This window comes from Pelodiscus sinensis, chromosome 3, assembly GCF_052426305.1.
Source record: "Pelodiscus sinensis isolate ZL-2025 chromosome 3, ASM5242630v1, whole genome shotgun sequence".
In the NCBI taxonomy this organism is placed as follows: Eukaryota; Metazoa; Chordata; order Testudines; family Trionychidae; genus Pelodiscus; species Pelodiscus sinensis.
Genome location: NC_143054.1, coordinates 57,777,990 through 57,797,031, shown reverse-complemented (window position 1 = coordinate 57,797,031; position 19,042 = coordinate 57,777,990). Strand labels below are relative to the sequence as shown.

Below are 19,042 nucleotides of genomic sequence, written 5' to 3'. Positions count from 1 at the left end.
TTAAAAGAGAAACAGGAGGACCAGCTCCATTCATTTACACTGGTTTAAATGTAACTACTTCAGTGTAGTTACCCCAGCTTACATGATTTAAATGAGACAGGTTGGCACGTGGTCCCTGCGCCAAGGAGTTGACTGTTGGATATTGTATAAAAAACGGTAAAAGCAGAGACATTGGTGAGAAGAAAGAAATGAGTGGAGCACCAGAGCAGCAATAATATGTAGCCATTTCCCCCAGATGCTTGGTATCCATGGAAGAACTTCAGAGCTAGTGAGATCATTTTTAATTTCAGATAAATGCTTAGGTGAGTTAACAAGATCCATTTGACTGGAAATGACCTATTCAGTCTAAAAGCCTTTTGTGTTCTGGATTACTCATTTGTCTGATGTAGCACCAGACCTCATGTTTTAAACGAGATCTTTTATGGGTATGATCAGTTTATTTTAAAAAACATTTTTAAATACAGAATTCCATTGTGTTTGGCTACCTAAAGAAAAGCAGGATTCTTTGAACTTTCTTCACTCTCTTCCCCTCTCCTCCCCATCCAATCTAGGGGGAAAGTTAAGTAACTAAAAACACTTTTAAAAGCAAGTCTATAAACTTTTTTGCATTTAACAAAAATCAGTTGCAATGACGTCTTTCTAAACTGGTCAATACAGAGGTTTTGTACAAGGATTATAATGCTTAAAACTTCAATGGTGCTTCTTATTTTAATCCCTGATTAAAACAGACCAGCGTTGCTTTTATTTAAGCAATAAAATGTTCCTACTAAATAAACCATGTCTTAGTTGCCAGTATTTCAGCTCCTGAAACACTGATCAGTACAAATACATTATTCTTACCATTGACTGTCAGCATGCTACTTGGCTGTCCTTGATTTATCAGTGCGTACCTGCAGGGATGCTGGAACACTTTTTATAATGGGAGTGCTGAGAGCCATTGAACCAAACTGTAAACCCTGTATATAATGGAAGCCACTTCAAGCTAAGGGATACTAGTTTCCAGCACCTATGTGCACCTGTGCAACAGAAGATGTAATAACCATTTTTTCTGGCTCTTTCTACCTGCTCAGGAAGCAAATGTTCCCAGTGAAGGCAAGGGGATTCTGTCAATATACTTATTCAGCATGTCCCATTTTAAGGTTATGCCTGTAATGTTTCCAAACTTTAGTGAGTTCCGGTGGAAAAGGAACACAGTACTGGAAGATATCTACTGAAAAAAATGTTTTAATAGCAAGAGAAAAATTCATGACAGTGAAACCACTTTGTAGTTACATGGGTCATCTCAAACGGTTGCTTTTAAGACTTGATAGTATACTGCACTATAAGGTATTCTTGTGAATGATTAAAAAAATGGTAGAAAATTTGTATATATTTTATCCCACTTGCTCAATAGTTAGGGTTGCCAACTTTTTTACTTGTACAAAACCACAAAGTCCTGCCCTGTTGCTTTTATTCCCCACCAGGCTGGCTCAGGGGGCTGGGGTGAGAGCTAGGAATGAAGGGTTGGAATGCAGGAGAGTGTTCTGGGCTGGGATCACAGAGTTTGGGGGGCAGAAGTGGGCTCGGGGCTCAGGCAGGGGGGTTTGGGTGCAGGGGAGATTCAGAGGTGTAGGCTCTGGATGGTGCTTACCTTAAGCAGCTTCTGGCAGCAGTGTTGCATCCCACATCTGCCTCCTAAGTAGAGGCACGGACAGGCACCTCTGCCTGCTGCATTGCTCACAGCTGCCACTCCCATAGATCCTACTAGCTGTGTTTCAGCAAATGGGAGTGGCGGGGTGATGCTTGGGATGGGGAGGAGGGGTGCATGTGGAGCTCTGTGTCTGGCCTAAATATAGAAGCTGGAGTGGCGATATGCTGGCTGCTTCCTGGGAGCCGCATGGTACAGATGCTAGCAGGGAGCCTACCAGCCCTACTGTGTAGTGCTGCCAACCAGTCAGCCAGCTCTCTGGTCAGTGGTGCTGACTGAAGTTATCAGGATCCCTTTTTAGCTGGGTGTTCTGGTGGTAAACTGAACGTCTGGTCACCCCATGTGCAGTTTTCTACCCCAGTCATTTGAACTCCCTATTTGTGGAGAGTAGAGGTCTGTCTATGCAGAGCTGCTTGTAGGATTGGAGCCTTAGTTATCATGAAATCAATGGCTCAGGGCTCAAAGGGAGCCATAATATGATCCAAAGATGATCTAAAATTACTCTTCTATACCTAAAATGTGTCATGACTTTAAAATTGGACACTAGGTTCTCTCAGGGCTAGAATTTTGTATTCTAATGAGAAGCTGAACTTCTCCTTTTTCTAATGAAATAAACCTTCATTTTCTAACTCTCTTCAGGGCTTCAAATAATTAATACTTTGAAGTAGTGACGTTTTAATTTACAGAAAACCTTCACTGGTGCAGGAATGGATTTTGCTTGTCGTATGCCTCAAATGGAGACATCGTTTTCTTTTTGCTAGGAGGCGTGGCATCTAGGAAGGAAATATTTCTGTTCTCTTTATTTGGGGTCTGTGTGCAAGTGCTTTGGAGGACAGGGTCATAATTCAAAATGATCAGGACAAACTGGAGAACTGGTCTGAGGTAAAAGGATGAAATTTAATAAGGACAAATGCAAAATAGTCCACTTCAGAAGGAACAATCAGTTTCACACATACTTTTTCCTAGACAGTCATTTCCCATTTTGTATTGCAGGATGGGATCTAGGGGTCCTAGTGGATCATAAGGTACATATGAGTCAGCAGTGTGAGGCTGCTGCAAAAAAGCAAACCTGATTCTGGGATGGGAACTTTGTTCTCTACAAGGATTGAGATTAATGGATTTGCATAGGAGACAGGGTGTGGGATCATCAAACCCTGTAGAACTAGGTCTGCAAGAAAAGCAAGCTCCCTCTCTTTAGAGCTCAGGGAATCCATGGAGAACTCTCTTTGCATATGTGTCTCTGCATCTCTTCACTTCTGCTGAGCCTCTCTGCATCAGGAGCTGGTGTGGGAAGATGTTGTAGTGGTTAGGGCACTAGCCTGGAACTTGAGAGGACTCCACCATAGATTGCTTATGTGACTTTGGGCTAAATTCACAAAGACACTTAGGTTTGCTGATGCTGAGCATTACCATACCTAATTTTAGGCACCTGGAAAAATCACTGGGATTCACAAAGCCTATGCATCATCTTGGAATAGCTGTCAGGTCTATAATTATCAAGGTTATCCCTCTAGCATTAGCACAACATTCTCTTTTCTGTGTGGAATCAAACCTGCAACGCTTTTCCTGTTGTTGACTATTGTTGATTTTTTGGGGGTAAATGTCTCATTGAAAATCTCTTATGCAAACTGTGCAAGATGTCCCTTTTAGGCCACACAAGGAGAGTTTGCAGTCTGCAGTCTTTACAGTGTTACAGAGAAGGAAAAGCTTCACTGCATAGTGCTAAAGTTAGAGCAGATGCCCCCTGACCATCCCTGAAAATGGCATCCTTTAATAGCTTTATACAGTTTTAATAGCTTAATAGCTCATGCTTAATTAACTCATGTTGTCTAAGAGGCATAACCAGTTGTATTGTCAGAATTTATTTTGTTCTGCTACTTTTGAATTAATGGTAAGCAAAAATGTCTCCCATGACTGAAATACAGGCAGTCCCCGGGTTACGTACAAGATAGGGACTGTAGGTTTGTTCTTAAGTTGAATTTGTATGTAAGTCGGAACTGGTACATATTTTGGGGGGGACGGGGAGCTGGAGTTAGGTGAAAAAGACCCTGATTCACATACAACTTCCTTATTCTAAGAAAAACACATACTGTTTTGATATGAAGGTTTTTTTGGTTGATATTTTAATTAAAAATTGATCATAAGTTTCAGTGTTTCATGCTATATCCAAATCTTCCCTTTGGGGTACCTGAAAGATCCCAGTTATTCATTAAATAGTCAGAATTTTTGTTTTTTATAACTAAAAAAGGTTTATTCAATGCATATTACTGTTCCAAATAGAATTTGCTACAGATGGTTCAGTGAAATGGGTATTAAGTGTAATCAATAGTCATTGGAGAGCACAGTGAAATATTGATACAATCAAAGCTGTTGTTGTATTCTGCTGAGCAGAAAATGGGAGTCCCTTCCTGTGAAGTATGTATGTGAATTTATCCACAGGATTAATTTTAAAGAAAAATTCTGTGTTGGGAACAGGAGTTTAGCCACAGGTGGGTCCTCATTGTCCACTCACCCACTTTGCAACCAGACCCATCCCCTCGGGGCTTACCCTGCTCTGCTCCAGCCAGGGTGTGGGGTTGGCGCTTATCCCCTCTTCCCTTCTGTCCTGCTCCTCCCCATTCTTGCCCACTGGGTAATATTTCAGCTTCACTTCTGCCAGGCTGGAAGGGACTTGTTAATTTCATGTGACGCTAACAAGATACTTGCAGCTCTAGTGCTGAAGAGGGAAAGAGCTGTTGCTCCCAAGGTGGGGACTGTAACACAATGGGTCTCACTGCCTGCTGTTCCCTAGGAAATTAATTTTTCCGCTCTGGGATGCCCCCTTTTGGCTGGTGTCTTGTTCCCCCCCCAGCAAACCCGCGTCCTCCGCGGCGAGAAAAGCTGCTCCGTGTCTCCCTGGTCTGCTGGGGGGGGGGGGAGGGCGCTAGCTCCGTGTCTCCCTGGTCTGCTGGGGGGAAGCGCCCCCCGCGCCGCCGGAGGGGGCGACAGTGGGGGAGCACCCCCCCCCGTTTGTAACTAGGGATCTGACGCAAGTCAGATTGATGTAACCCGGGGACTGCCTGTATAAATTTGGGTGGCATAAAACTCCATATAGGACACTTGAGAATGAAAGTATAGTAGGTCAGGACAGCGATACAGTAAATTTAGGATTTATTGTTGTGGCGTTTTGACAGGTTTTTTTGCATTGTTAGTGATAAATGGCTGTGTGCATTTTTGCATGCTGATGTCTATATTGAATGTTTCTCTCTAAATGAACAATTAAGAATCAGAGCTTAGGAAAAACAATTACAACAGTCTGAAAACTCCTCCCCCCTTTTTTGTCCTGTGCCTGATGGGGTCACTTCACCTTGAATAACTGCTGAGAATATGGGACAGACAAGGTAGGTGAGGTGTTACCTTTTATTGGACCAACTTCTGTTGCTGAGAGAGACAAGCTTTCATGCTTATGGGCATATTAGTATCTCTGAGCCTAGTCCTGGCCCATCCTGCAGCGTAGGGAATAGGTGGTGGAGCAGAAATACCACTGGCGTTTGAAAGAACTACATATATGCTGCACAAAGCCGTTGCTCCTCAGCCTTTACTCTTTTCCATGCTGGCAGGATGCCAATCACCCCAAAGCTCCCGGAGTTCTAAAAATGGGTGTTCATGCAGACACAGCTGCTGTCAAACTCCTTCCCTCTGCTTCTCCTTCAGCCCATGAGTTGCTTTCAGAGACCTTCAGCCCATGTTATTCCTTTCTGTCTCACTGAGAAGAGCACAGGCCCTTAAGTGAACTATTTAATAACAACCATCACATCTAGACGTAAAGCAGAGAGAGTCTTTCAACAAATCTGACTGTTTTGTTGTCTGATTTTTGTATAGAAAAAAGCTACAGAAATAATCCAAGGACTTTTCCTTTCTCAGAGCACTTAAAATTAAGATCAGTATTGTATTAATGTTGATGTCTGCATAGGAGATGCATTCCAATTTAATGTAACTTTTTTTGGAGGAAGGAGAAGTGGAGTGTTTTGTTAACAGTAGCGAATCAAGTGGCTTGTAGATAAAGGTATGTGCTTTATAGATTCTCTGTTATAGTTTTTGCAGTCTGGCTCAGTTTGCTATTGCTCAGTTCCCTCATTTTCACGCCTTCAGCAAAAGCACAAACTCAAGGAAGGAGTGTTTTTTCTGCTGCCCCTTAACTTTTAATACCTGGTAAAACAGTGTCTTCTGGCAAAGGAATTGGAATTGAGTCCCTATAGCAGTAACTTGACTTTTTGTTGCATTACGAACTCTGAGCAGTATACCTTTCTCAGTTTGTGATATTTATTTTAAAAGAGCTATAAAAGATCATTTGCAGTAGTACATTTTCATAATTTGTTAAATTGTTAATCCAAATTTTGTTTTCTGATTGTTCTTTATTTTGATGTTTAACAGAAGCACATCTTAAGTTCAGAAGTCCAAAACTATAAATGGGTATTCAATACCCAGTTACTACCAGTTTACTGCACTTGCTATATAGGAGCTCAAAATTTTCTTTTCATAGAATCATAGAATAATAGGACTGGAAGGGATCTCAAGAGGTCATCGAGTCCAGCCCCCCGCCCTCAAGGCAGGACCAAGCTCCGTCTACACCATCCCTGTCAGATGTCTATCTAACCTGTTCTTAAATATCTCCAAAGAGGGAGATTCCACCACCTCCCTTGGCAATTTGTTCCAATATTTGACCACCCTGACAGTTAGGAATCTTTTCCTAATGTCCAATCTAAACCTCCCCTGCTGCACTTTAAGCCCATTACTCCTTGTCCTGTCCTCAGAAACCAAGAGGAACAAATTTTCTCCTTCCTCCTTGTGACACCCTTTTAGATATTTGAGAACCGCTATCATGTCCCCCCTTAATCTTCTTTTTTCCAAACTAAACAAGCCCAGTTTATGAAGCCTGGCTTCATAGGTCATGTTCTCTAAACCTTTAATCATTCTTGTCGCTCTTCTCTGTACCCTTTCCAATTTCTCCACATCTTTCTTGAAATGTGGCGCCCAGAACTGGACACAGTACTCCAGCTGAGGCCTAACTAGTGCAGAGTAGAGCGGCAGAATGACTTCACGAGTTTTGCTTACAACACACCTGTTGATACAACCTAGAATCATATTTGCTTTTTTTGCAACAGCATCACACTGTTGACTTATATTCAACTTGTGGTCCACTATGACCCCTAGATCCCTTTCTGCCATGCTCCTTCCTAGACAGTCGCTTCCCATCTTGTATGTATGGAACTGATTGTTCCTTCCTAAGTGGAGCACTTTGCATTTCTCTTTATTAAACCTCATCCTGTTTACCTCTGACCATTTCTCTAACTTGCTAAGGTCATTTTGAATTATGTCCCTATCCTCCAAAGAAGTTGCAACCTCACCCAGTTTGGTATCATCTGCAAACTTAATAAGCGTACTCTCTATCCCAATATCTACATCATTGATGAAGATATTGAACAGTACGGGTCCCAAAACAGACCCTTGAGGAACTCCACTTGTTATCCCTTTCCAGCAGGATTTAGAACCGTTAACAACAACTCTCTGACTACGGTTATCCAGCCAATTATGCACCCACCTTATCGTGGCCCTATCTAAGTTATATTTGCCTAGTTTATCAATAAGAATATCATGCGAGACTATATCAAATGCCTTACTAAAGTCTAGGTATATGACATCCACCGCTTCTCCCTTATCCACAAGGCTCGTTATCCTATCAAAGAAAGCTATCAGATTAATTTGGCATGACTTGTTCTTCACAAACCCATGCTGGCTATTCCCTATCACTTTATTACCTTCCAAGTGTTTGCATATGATTTCCTTAATTACCTGCTCCATTATCTTCCCTGGGACAGACGTTAAACTGACCGGTCTGTAGTTTCCTGGGTTGTTCTTATTCCCCTTTTTATAGATGGGCACAATATTTGCCCTTTTCCAGTCTTCTGGAATCTCCCCTGTCTGCCATGATTTTTCAAAGATCATAGCTAAAGGCTCAGATACCTCCTCTATCAGCTCCTTGAGTATCCTGGGATGCATTTCATCAGGATCTGGTGACTTGCTGACATCTAACTTTCCTAAGTGATTTTAAACTTGTTCTTTGTGTATCCTATCTTCTAAACTTACCCTCTCTCTGCTTGTATTCACTACGTTAGGCACACCTCCAGACTTCTCGGTGAAGACCGAAACAAAGAAGTCATTGAGCATCTCCGCCATTTCCAGGTTTCCTGTTACTGCTTCTCCCTCCTCACTAAGCAGTGGGCCTACCCTGTCCTTGGTCTTCCTCTTGCTTTTAATGTATTTATAAAAGGTCTTCTTGTTTCCCTTTATGCCTGTAGCTAGTTTGATCTCATTTTCTGCCTTTGCCTTTCTAATCTTGCCCCTGCATTCCCGTGTTGCTTGCCTATATTCATCCTTTGTTATTTGTCCTAGTTTCCATTTTTTGTGACTCCTTTTTTATTTTGAGATCATGCAAGATCTCCTTGTTAAGCTAAGCTGGTCTTTTGCCATATTTTCTATCTTTCCTACACAGCGGAATTGTTTGCTTTTGGGCCCTTAACAACGTCCCTTTGAAATACTTCCAACTCTCCTCAGTTATTTTTCCCTTCAGTCTTGCTTCCCATGGGACCTTACCTACAAGTTCTCTGAGCTTATCAAAATCTGCCTTCCTGAAATCCATTACCTCAATTGTGCTGGTCTCCCTTCTACCTTTCCTTAAGATCATGAACTCTATTATTTCGTGATCACTGTCCCCTATACTGTCTTCCACTTTCAAGTTCTCAACTAGTTCCTCCCTATTTGTTAAAACCAAATCCAGAACAGCTTCTCCTCTGGTAGCTTTTTCAACCTTCTGAAACAGAAAGTTGTCTCCAATGCAGTCCAGAAACTTATTGGATAGCCTGTGCCTCGCTGTGTTAGTTTCCCAACATATGTCTGGATAGTTGAAGTCCCCCATCACCACCAAATCTTGGGCTTTGGATAGTTTTGTTAATTGTTTAAAAAAGGCCTCATCCACCTCTTCCACCTGGCTAGGTGGCCTGTAGTAGACTCCTAGCATGATATCACCCTCGTTTTTTACCCCTTTTAGCTTAACCCAGAGACTCTCTACACAGCTATCTCCTACGTTCATCTCCACTTCAGTCCAAGTGTGTACATTTTTAATATACAAGGCAACCCCTCCTCCCTTTTTTCCCTGTCTGTCCTTCCTGAGCAAGCCGTACCCTTCCATACCAACATTCCAATCATGCGTCCCATCCCACCAGGTTTCTGTAATACCAATGATATCATAGTTGTATTTATTGGTTAGCAATTCCAGTTCTTCCTGCTTATTACCCATACTTCTCGCATTTGTATATAGGCATTTAAGATACTGATTTGATCTTGCCTCCCTGTTGTGCCCTGACCCTCCTTTCTCCTTGCCATTATAGACCGTAGTCTCCCCCCCCCCCCCATTTCCAACCCATCTCCCAGTCCCGCACATGCAGCACTTACCTGTGGGCTTTGCTCACCTGCCCCCGTCGAACCTAGTTTAAAGCCCTCTTCACAAGGTTAGCCAGTCTGTGTCCAAACAAGGCCTTCCTGGAAGAGCACCTGGAAAGGTGAACTCCATCTCCGCCAAGCAGTCCTTCTTGGAAGAGCACCCCGTGATCAAGGAAGCCGAATCCCTCCTGGCGACACCATCGTCGCAGCCAGGCATTCACCTCCAGGTTGCACCTCTCTCTGCCTGGGCCCCTACCTTTGACAGGAAGGATCGAAGAGAATACCACCTGCACTCCAAACTCCTTCACCCATACTCCCAAAGCCCTGTAGTCACACTTGATCCGCTCAGTGTCACACCTGACAGTATCATTTGTGCCCACGTGGATGAAATGAAAAGTAAATTCTATGCCATATCGCTAGAGCAGAGGTGCCCAAACAGTGCTATGTGTCAGTTTCTTATTCTATCAGTGCACCTTACAATTTTTTTTAAAGGTGGCACATAAATCAATACAGATAGGGAATCACTGCTATAAAGGATTTTTTAAGTGTTTTTTTTTTTTTTAAGATGTATGATCTTTTTAAAGGGGTATGACTACTTCAGTGGCATAGTATTCTCTTAGGGGGCTGCAGTTTAGTGCTAGAATGAACAGACCCATTGACTATATGCCAGTGGAAATTGGGGGTACTCACTACTGCACAAAACTTGGGCCTAATAATGTACTAGTATTATACCTAGACGCAATCGTGATGGTCACTGATCAGTTTCCAGAAAACATTGTCAACATGATGGAATTATTATACAATATTACACTGTATGCCCTTCATATTTCAGTACATCAGAAGTGCATTAATATATACTTTAATAGAAAAACACTTTTCCCCTTCTCTTTATATGAGTTACCATAATCAAAGAGATCTATTTTATCTAAAATCATGAAAGCGTTCATATAGTTTCAGGTACTAGTCCTGCCCCTCATTACCTTAGCCAATTTTTGTGGTTTTATAATGACATTTTTCTCTTTAAATACTTTCACTGTGACTCTGACTCATGCAAACAGAACAAGAAGCAGTACTGTGGTATCTTAGGGTATGTCTACACTACAGCATTTTGAAATAACGTGTCTAGACACAATGCGTTTCAAAATAGCGATTCACTATTTCAGAATAGCACATCCACACTGATAGAATGCTGAATTGCATTTAAGGCCGGCTCGAACCGGTTCTGGCAGGGAATCAGGTCAGGAGTTACTTTGTGTGGCTGCTGCCTAAGGCTATCTCAGGCCTGTGCTTAAAGGGACCCCCCAGGACAGCTGGTTCTCAGGGAAGTTGTCATTTTGAATTTGTGCAGATATGCTAGTAACATGTAGCAAGTAACAGCATTTTTGAATAAGATTACCATAGTTCATAATTTATCTATCCTTAAAACAAGACAATGCTCACCTCCCCAAAAGACACAGGCTTTAAACTTGTATTTAATTGAGTAATAATCTTATCAAATTCTCCTAAAGTAGCAATATGATGCACTGGAAAGCACAGAGACTTAGGAGCCAACAGATCCATCTTATTTTTGGCACTTGCACTGTTTTTGGCCCTGATCATGCAATCGATTGTGCACCAGACTCATGAGCCCCACATTGAAATCTCTGCCCCCCAATATGTCGTAAGATTGGGGCCTTATTGTTTGATCTTGGGCAGCTTCTTTGTGTATCATCTCCATGTTACAGATAGGGAATAGCGAGTTTTCTTCACTGGTCGTTAAGTGCTGTAATAATTGAAGGCTGCTAGATAATGTATTCGTTTTGCTGAGTGTGTTTTTGGTGGACAATGGTGTGGCTTGGTCTACACTGTGACAGGAGGCAGCTTATGCTGACCTAACTTTGTAAGCAGTTATTCTAAAACATTGCTCTTGACAATGAATTCGCCCACTACACCAATTTAATAACTCCATCTCCACAAGAATCGTAGTATCAGTATTATTGTCACACAGATGCCTTGTCTGTGTAGATGCTGTGTTACTTGCTTTGACTGTTGCTGCCTTTAAGAAGCTGTCCCAATGCTCCACACTGACAGTTAAGTGGATGAGTGTGCTTCTGGTGAGGACCTGTACTGCCAACACAAGAAGAATAGCATGGATGTACAAAAGTGATTTAATTACCGCAGTAGTTGTATAGCACTGTAACGTAGGTGGACATAATTTTGTAGAATAGACATGCACTGAGGCCATGACAGCGCGATCTTCAAGCGAAGAAGATTGATCTTCTAGCATTTGATTTAGCGGGTCTTAAGACCTGTTAAATCGAATGTTGAGGGTGCCTCTGGTCAATGCCAGTATTCCCTGAAGTTGTCAGACATAAGGGAAGCCTCCCTCTTTGAAGACAGCTCCAAGCTAGGCTTCAGTTGTGTACCTTTACCCAACCTTCCAAGTCCAGTGTAGATCTGGGCCAAGTGAGAGTGTGTTTATCTGTTGTTGAAGGAGCAGAGTTATTTATAACAAGTATCTCCAAGTATTTAATAAAGGCTTTGTTTTTGGATGTTTGCCAGTTAAGGAAGTTAGTGAAAAGTATCCATTGTGTGAGTGGTAGATTGCTTATGTTACATTCTCTCTTAAGAATCCGAGCATAGAGATCTTATCAGAAGGCTGGCTAATTGACATGCTTTTTTTTTTTTTAAGGCTGCTCTGTGTTGTACAGACAGAATCTTTTTGTATATCAACTCAGTCTCCTGAGAGTGCTGTGCTAAATAAGAGCTTTCCATTGTAATCCTAACAGATCAATATGTGAGTGTCATCTGTCCCACAGAACTGAAAAGCTCTTTTAGTCAGGATGCTGATGTCTCATTCTTGGTTACATACAGTATTAACTCAAACAAAAAACAGGACTATGTAGCACTTTAAAGACTAACAAGATGGTTTATTAGGTGATGAGCTTTCGTGGGCCAGATCCACTTCCTCAGATCAATTTGTGGAAGAAAATAGGCATGACCATATATACCAAAGGGATACAATTAAAAAAAAAAGTGAACACACATAAAAAGGACAAATCAAATTTCAGAACAGAGGAGGTATGGGGGGGAAGGTAAATGTCTGTGAGCTAAAGATACTAGAGGTGATAATTGGGGAAACTATCTTTGTAATGGGCAAGATAATTAGTGTCTTTGTTAAGACCCTTTGTAAAGTGTCAAATTTAAGCATGAATGACAGTTCAGAGGTTTCTCTTTCAAGTCTGGTGTTAAAATGTCTTTGAAGCAGTATGCAGATAATCAAGTCGTTGAGACAATGCCCTTTCTGGTTGAAATGGCAAGAAACTGTTTTATAATTGTATCCTTTGGTATATATGGTTGTGACTACTTTCTTCCACTATTTGATCTGAGGAAGTGGGTCTGGCCCACGAAAGCTCATCATCTAATAAACCATCTTGTTAGTCTTTAAAGTGCTACATTGTCCTGCATTTTGTTTTTGTTTGTGATACTGTCTGATATCCGTTTTGTGTGCATTGATTCTTTGACGAAGTGTCTGAGATGTTTGTCCAATGTACATAGCCGACGGACACTGTCGGCACATGATGACATAAATTATATTTCTGGATGAGCAGGAATATGTGTTCTTGATCTTATAACTGAATTGGTTAGGTCCAATAATGGTGTCAGCAGAGTAAATATGTGGACAAAGCTGGCAACAAAGAACATCACTCTGACCTACCAGATTCTCCCCCCCTCCCCATGAACACTAAAGGAAAAATAATTCTATATGGACTCCCCCTGACGGTCGGAATTACAAGAAAAAACAGCTAGACTAGACTAACAGGACTACATCTCTATTAGTATTAACTCAGTGAGAAGCAGACTGCTGATTTGGTTTATTCCAGTTTAGAACCCCCTTCTTCTCCCTCCCCCCGTTATCTTTTACTACTTGTATAAGATTAGTTGCCTGGTCCGTTTCAACAGAGCTGTGATATGGCAATCCTATTTCATGCAAATAAATACTGTAGTTTCTCTTTAGCAGCCGTTTACAGAATGAATCCTTGGAATAGGGTTCTCTTTTAAGTGCTCTTATTATGCTTGTGTCCTTTTTTTAAGTCTCTCTCTTATAATATGTGGGGAAGCTAGATTTTTTTTTTCTATTAACTTTTCTTGCCTCCTGGAAACTGCTGCTGGCAGTTTACCACAACATAAAAAGCCAAAATTATTCTTGTTTTAAAAGAAACATACTGGGTTAAACGACTTACAACTATAACTTATAGTAGTTTATAATTTTTACAGTTGCCCTTAAAAGCACATTGTTAATAAGCAAACATACTTAGCTGGTATTCCAAAAAAGAACCTGCTGAAAATGATTGTTTGATCTGGTGCCCAATAAAACGTGTGAATGGTCTTCTGTATCTTTCCTTTGGCTTCAGAGCATTTAATTTTAACAACACTGAATTACGATACTGCTTAGCTTCTTGTGCAGAGAAAAATCAGTTCTCTCAATGGAAAAAAAAATCTATTTAAATGCACCTGATTTCACAGGCTTAACACAACGCTGAGGCAAATTAATTATGGCCTATACATCACAGGCTTTCTTGCAGCCTGTTGCTGCTGCTCGCAGAGTGTGACGTAGTGGGGGTACTTGCTGGGCTGTGGTGACCTCTGCTGTCTGGAGCAAGACCCAGCAGGGAAAACCTCACTATGCAAAGGTGATGCCAAACTGGTTGAACCAGATACCCCCCATGGAGAGGAACAAAGGAAGGTGGAGGCTGCCCTGGCTGGGGGGCAGGGCTGGAAGAGAGTGAGTTTAGTGGCGGGCTGGGAGCATGGAGGAGACAGCCTAGGGAAAGGGGCTGGAGTTTAGGGGCCCAGTCTCCCCCATCTCAAGGGGGCCTGAGGCATCCTAGCCCAGCTCTGTGACCAGATTCCATCTGTGCTGTGCTGTATCCTGGAGAGGCAATAAACTTCCTCTATTCCATCGGCTGGTGCAGTCTGTTTGTGCCATTTCGGTGTGCAGGAGACGGGGCACCCCCAAGGTGCCGTCACACAGAGCATGCTGGTTTGCAAGAGAGCCTGCAGCCTGGCTGGAAAGGGGTGGCAGTGGCAGGAGCCCATTCTGAGCTTAGGGCTTCCAGGATAGCTGCTAAGAGGCAGCCCCCTGCTACTTGTATCCAGGCACTCTCCCAGGCAGCTGCACCAGGCAGCTCTTGTTGCCTGCTTGTAGCTGCCAGGAAGAGTCACAGAATGTGCTGAGGTGTGGGGTGGGAGCCAGCAGAGGGGGAGAACACATCCACCCTCCCTCAAGTAATGTGTGATAGGGAGGGGTTGGGGGGAGAACGGGGGCAGGACAGGGAAGAGACACGTGGGGAGCTATGAGGCACACAAATCGCCTATGCATGTGTTCATAATTGCATCACATGTGATCTCATCTCTTGGCACTAGGGCCAGAGTTCAGAGCACACGTGCAAGCCCTCTGGGTACTAGCTGGTGAGTGTGGTAGCAAAAGATAATTAACTTGGCAATTGATATTGAGAGAAGGGGCATGGAAGTGGGAATTAGCCTCCTCTGTGAAGTCTCCCTTTAACTTCCCAATATCAGAAGTTCTCATGCTAAAGTGGGTAAGGGTACGATGTACACACTACGGATGTTAAAGTGAATAATTGGGTAGATGTGTAACTGCTGAAAATCTTAGCAGTTACATGGTAACCCACACCCACAGCATGGGGCGGCAGCAGCTGATGTGTGCAAGGAGACGGATTTTAATCTGGCTCCGGTGCACACTGGCTCCTGCCTACCATCCTGCTCCTGGGGAGCTGCCCACTACCCTGTACTGCTGCCTCTGATACAGATATAGAGGCAGCAGCTGCAGGGTGTCAACTGGCTCCCTGGAAACCGGTGCGCACCAGCTGCTGCTCTGTACTGCTGCCTCTGTATCAGGGGCAGCAGCTGGCTTTTGCCTGCAGCCCCACTTCCAGGGAGCTGGCTGCCTCCCCTGTACTGCTGTCTCTGATACATGGCAGCCTGGGTGTAATCATGACTGTGAACTGATAAGACCAGGCTTATCAGTTAATCGCTTACCAGTCAATGGTGTTCCCAAGAGCTGAACCCAATTTCTCAAGTCGTTTTCTAGTACCATAGCTTCCAGCACAGATTTTATCTCCTTGTATGCTCTTGTGTCTTCTGGCTAATGTAAATATTAATTTAACTATCATATCTTTGTTGCTTGATTTTTTTTTTTCTTTTTGAGTTGCATTTTGTGAATTTCAAGCGTGCAGACCTCTGAGAAGGAGGCTATAAATTGGTAGTAACATCATTTTGCAGTGCATCTTACAAACCAACAGTTTTTATTACAATCATGGAGGTGTATTTGAAGAAACCCTGCATATGAACAGATTTCTGTTGAGAGGGTCTGATTCTCCATTCTGGCTCAGTGTCACTTTTTCTACAGGAATAGACAGTAGGTAATATAGCTTTATGAAGTCTGTAGTTCTCTTCTGAAGCCAGATAGGTTTCAAGTTACTGCATTATCTGAGCTGTTTTCATTCTTTTATATTTTTTTAAAAAGAAAAAGATCAGAGAGATGCAGATTGTCATCTGGGCTATTCTCTGACCATTCCTCTATTCTCCATCCAGTAAAATGATTCAGGGGTTGATCATATGCTCACTGAAGTTCCTGGTGCAAAGTCAGGAGTTAACAAGATGGATACAGTGTTTAGGAAGCATCCCTGCAACAGTGAATTTGCTTTCCTTAGCTTTCATCCCATTATTTTGTTATCCCCTTTAAACCACCCTAAACAATCATGTTTTCCTCTGACCTGTCATCTTCAGTTACATGTAAACAGTTTTCCTAGCCTCCGTTAGCTGTATTTTAACCCAGTTACATGTATTTGTTTCTTTCTCTGTTCATCGGTCTGCCCAGTTCATTAGCCCTTCTTGTTGTTCTCTCATTCACTCAGTTTTCTTGACATTTGTTCGCCACATCGAAAGGAATATTTATCAGAACTATATTTATACACAAGATGATTAGTGTGGTCCTCTCAGTATTATCGAAGCAGAATTATCCCTTCCCTCCTCTCTGATGTGATATTTTTATTTAAGCAGCTGAAAATTGCATTGGTGGTCTTCCCTTATACTTGTAGTGTCAATATTGTAAACATACCTATCATGTGCCTTTGTATTATTTTGTGTGTTTATTTTTAGGCGGGCCAGATTTTGTCAACTTTAATAATATCCTTTTAAATGTATTTATCATCAGCAATACTTTACAAAGTTACTGCTTGTATACTACTAAATAGAACTGGTCAACACTCAAAATTTGATACTTAAAAATGTCATTAATCCTGAAATAGAATGAAAAATCAGATTTAAAACTTTCCTGTATTTTCCAACAAAATTTGCCCTTCAGGTTTTTTTTGACTAGCTCTATTAAATAATGACAGTTTCTTCAACTCTGTATTAAGAGTGTCATAGTTTCTTAATTTATCTTTCTAACATAGATACATTGAGAAACATGTATCTGGCTAATTATTTTTTGTGGCTGAAAATGTCCTGCCGTATGTTAGCTGAATAACTAGTTAACTATGTAAGCTGACTTTATTTTCTTTCAAGTGTCTACTTGTTCGGTCCTGCTTTTAACCTGAAATATACTTTTCAGAATCAGCATGGGCAATTCTAAATTCTTCTGCAGGGCAAGGGGTGGCATCATATTAAATCAACTCTGGGTCATATAATTAGCGCTTCAAAGAATGCTTTTGATCTGTATCTCTCAAAGTACTTAACTTTAGTAAAGTGACATTCCCAAGGTTACACAGCAAGTTAGTCAAAAGTAGGAGTAAAAGTGGAATTCCATTCACAGGCTCTGTCTTTTGGAGCACACTACACTTTCTGCTGAAGTAATTATTAAGCAACCATCTTTCTACCAAGGATATTGACATGACTTCCTTAAGTGGGATCAGCTTCTGTCATGATCTGCTGTGCCACATGTATCTATTTCATTTAAACTAGAGGGCAGTGCCCCCTACTCATATGCTCGCCAACTCCCCTGTCTGGGGAGAGGGGAGCCAGACCCAGCTCTCCCCCCCCCCCCCCCCAACCTCCACAGTTGTTAGGGAGGGCCGGCAGTGGCACCAGCCCTGGCATCTTGTCTTCCCACCCATGGCTGCCAGAGCCATGCTACCCACCAAGAGGAGGGTTGCTCTGAGGCCTCATCAGGCTCCACACACTCCTCTCCTCCACCACCTGGGAGGGCTGGGCTGCGGCGCCACCAGCATAGGCCCCTTCTCCCTCCCCCAACCCTACTTCTCGCTGTACCAGCCCAGGCCCTTTCTTTCTCCTCCCCCCGGCCGCGCCAGTTTGGGCCCTTTCTCTCCCCTGACCTAACCTTAACCCCCCTTTCCTGACTGAGGCCGCATCAGGTGGGGTATTTCCTCCTGCTTTTTGCAGCACTCAGCAACTCTATCTTGTACAGAAATTAAATAATAAGGGACTGTTGGCAACCCTACTTATTGCTCTTTTTCGGATCTCTTTGTTCTATTGTCTCTGTAGAGATTAACGCAAAAATGATCAAAGGCACCACATGACAGCTGATGAGTGGTTCTTCGGTAGTATCTAACTTGCACGTATGGAAATCCTTAATCACCTAAGGAGTAGCCCTGCACTATAATAGAAAGCTGGTCACTGGCCAAATGTGAAAACTTGTTATCGCTTAATTTTTTAAAAGGGTACAGTAATTTCATTCCTTCCAAATTACTGGCTGATGATTGCTGGTTTCAAAGGGTAAAGTGTTTAGGTATCTGTTCCATGAGAAACAAATTGTTCAAAGAGTTGAGCTGATAATTATGAAACTCAGCAAGAGCCTATTTTCAAGATGCATCTGCGTCTGTAGGTGCTTATATATCTTTAAAAATCTGGCCTCAAGAACCTTTCAGACATTTCTTGTATATGCAAATTAATACTTTTTTTTTTTTTTTAAAGCAAGCAAACATAAGGAAGTACTTCATACAACATAGAGTCAACCTTTGGACCTCACTAACAGGGGATATTGTAAAGTCCAAAAGTATAAATGGGTTCACAAAAGAACTAGATGCAAACCCCTGCTCCAGATCTCCCTCGATCTCTAGCTGCCAGAAGCTGGGACTGGACTACAGGGAATGGGTTACTCTCCAAATTGCCCTGTTCTGTTAATTTCTTCTGAAGTGTCTGGTACTATCAGAGGTCCTGTCTCCACTGTGCAGTGGATTGATGCTGCAATGATCAATCCCTCGGCCATCGATTTTTATCACGTCTGTTGTAGATGTGATGAATTGATCTCTGAGTGGTCCTGTTAACACTCGTATTCCTTCAAGAGGGGAAGAGTAGCCAGCTTTTGTGTAGCTGAAGTAGCTCGACAGTGCAGGTAAGAGACAGGTTGTTGTGCTGGATGGACCATTCATCTGACCATTGAGGTTTTGGAGACTTTTCTTGATGTCTGAAGAAAACAGAAAATGACAGCGAACCTAAATGAGACCTTGAACTCTTTCACTGGGTCTAGAATTCTTATTACATTTAGAATAATTGCCAGGTTTATACAGCACAACACAAACAAATATTGGGTTGTTTCCACCAGCATAATTACATAGCCACCAGAACTGTGATAGCATAGAATATAAAAAATTAAGTGGAAGAAAGCTTTTGAACTGTTGATTAATCTTTTATCTTCTCTTTTCTCTAGGATTATGATTGCTTTTTTGAAGCAAAGGAAAGTAACACTGTCTTCTCCTTTCTAGGGCTGAAACCTAGATTGTCATCAAAGGTGAATATAGCATTTACAGACCTTTATGATGAGTCTTGCATCTTCAGCTTGAATTTGCTATGAGAGAAGTTGAAAGGTCACATGTTCATGCTGATGTTCCTTTCTATCTTTCCGTGCCAACC

General features: G+C 42.2%; 1 protein-coding gene across 1 annotated transcript in view; it reads left to right on the top strand.

The window, feature by feature from the left end:
* The window catches only part of SH3BGRL2 (SH3 domain binding glutamate rich protein like 2), a 56,660-nt gene that overhangs the window by 35,301 nt on the left and 2,317 nt on the right, over window positions 1–19,042 (top strand). Inside the window, exon 3 of the mRNA XM_075923782.2 lies at window positions 18,840–18,920. Coding sequence (XP_075779897.1) covers window positions 18,840–18,920 — 81 coding nt within the window. The remainder of the gene's footprint in view (window positions 1–18,839; window positions 18,921–19,042) is intronic.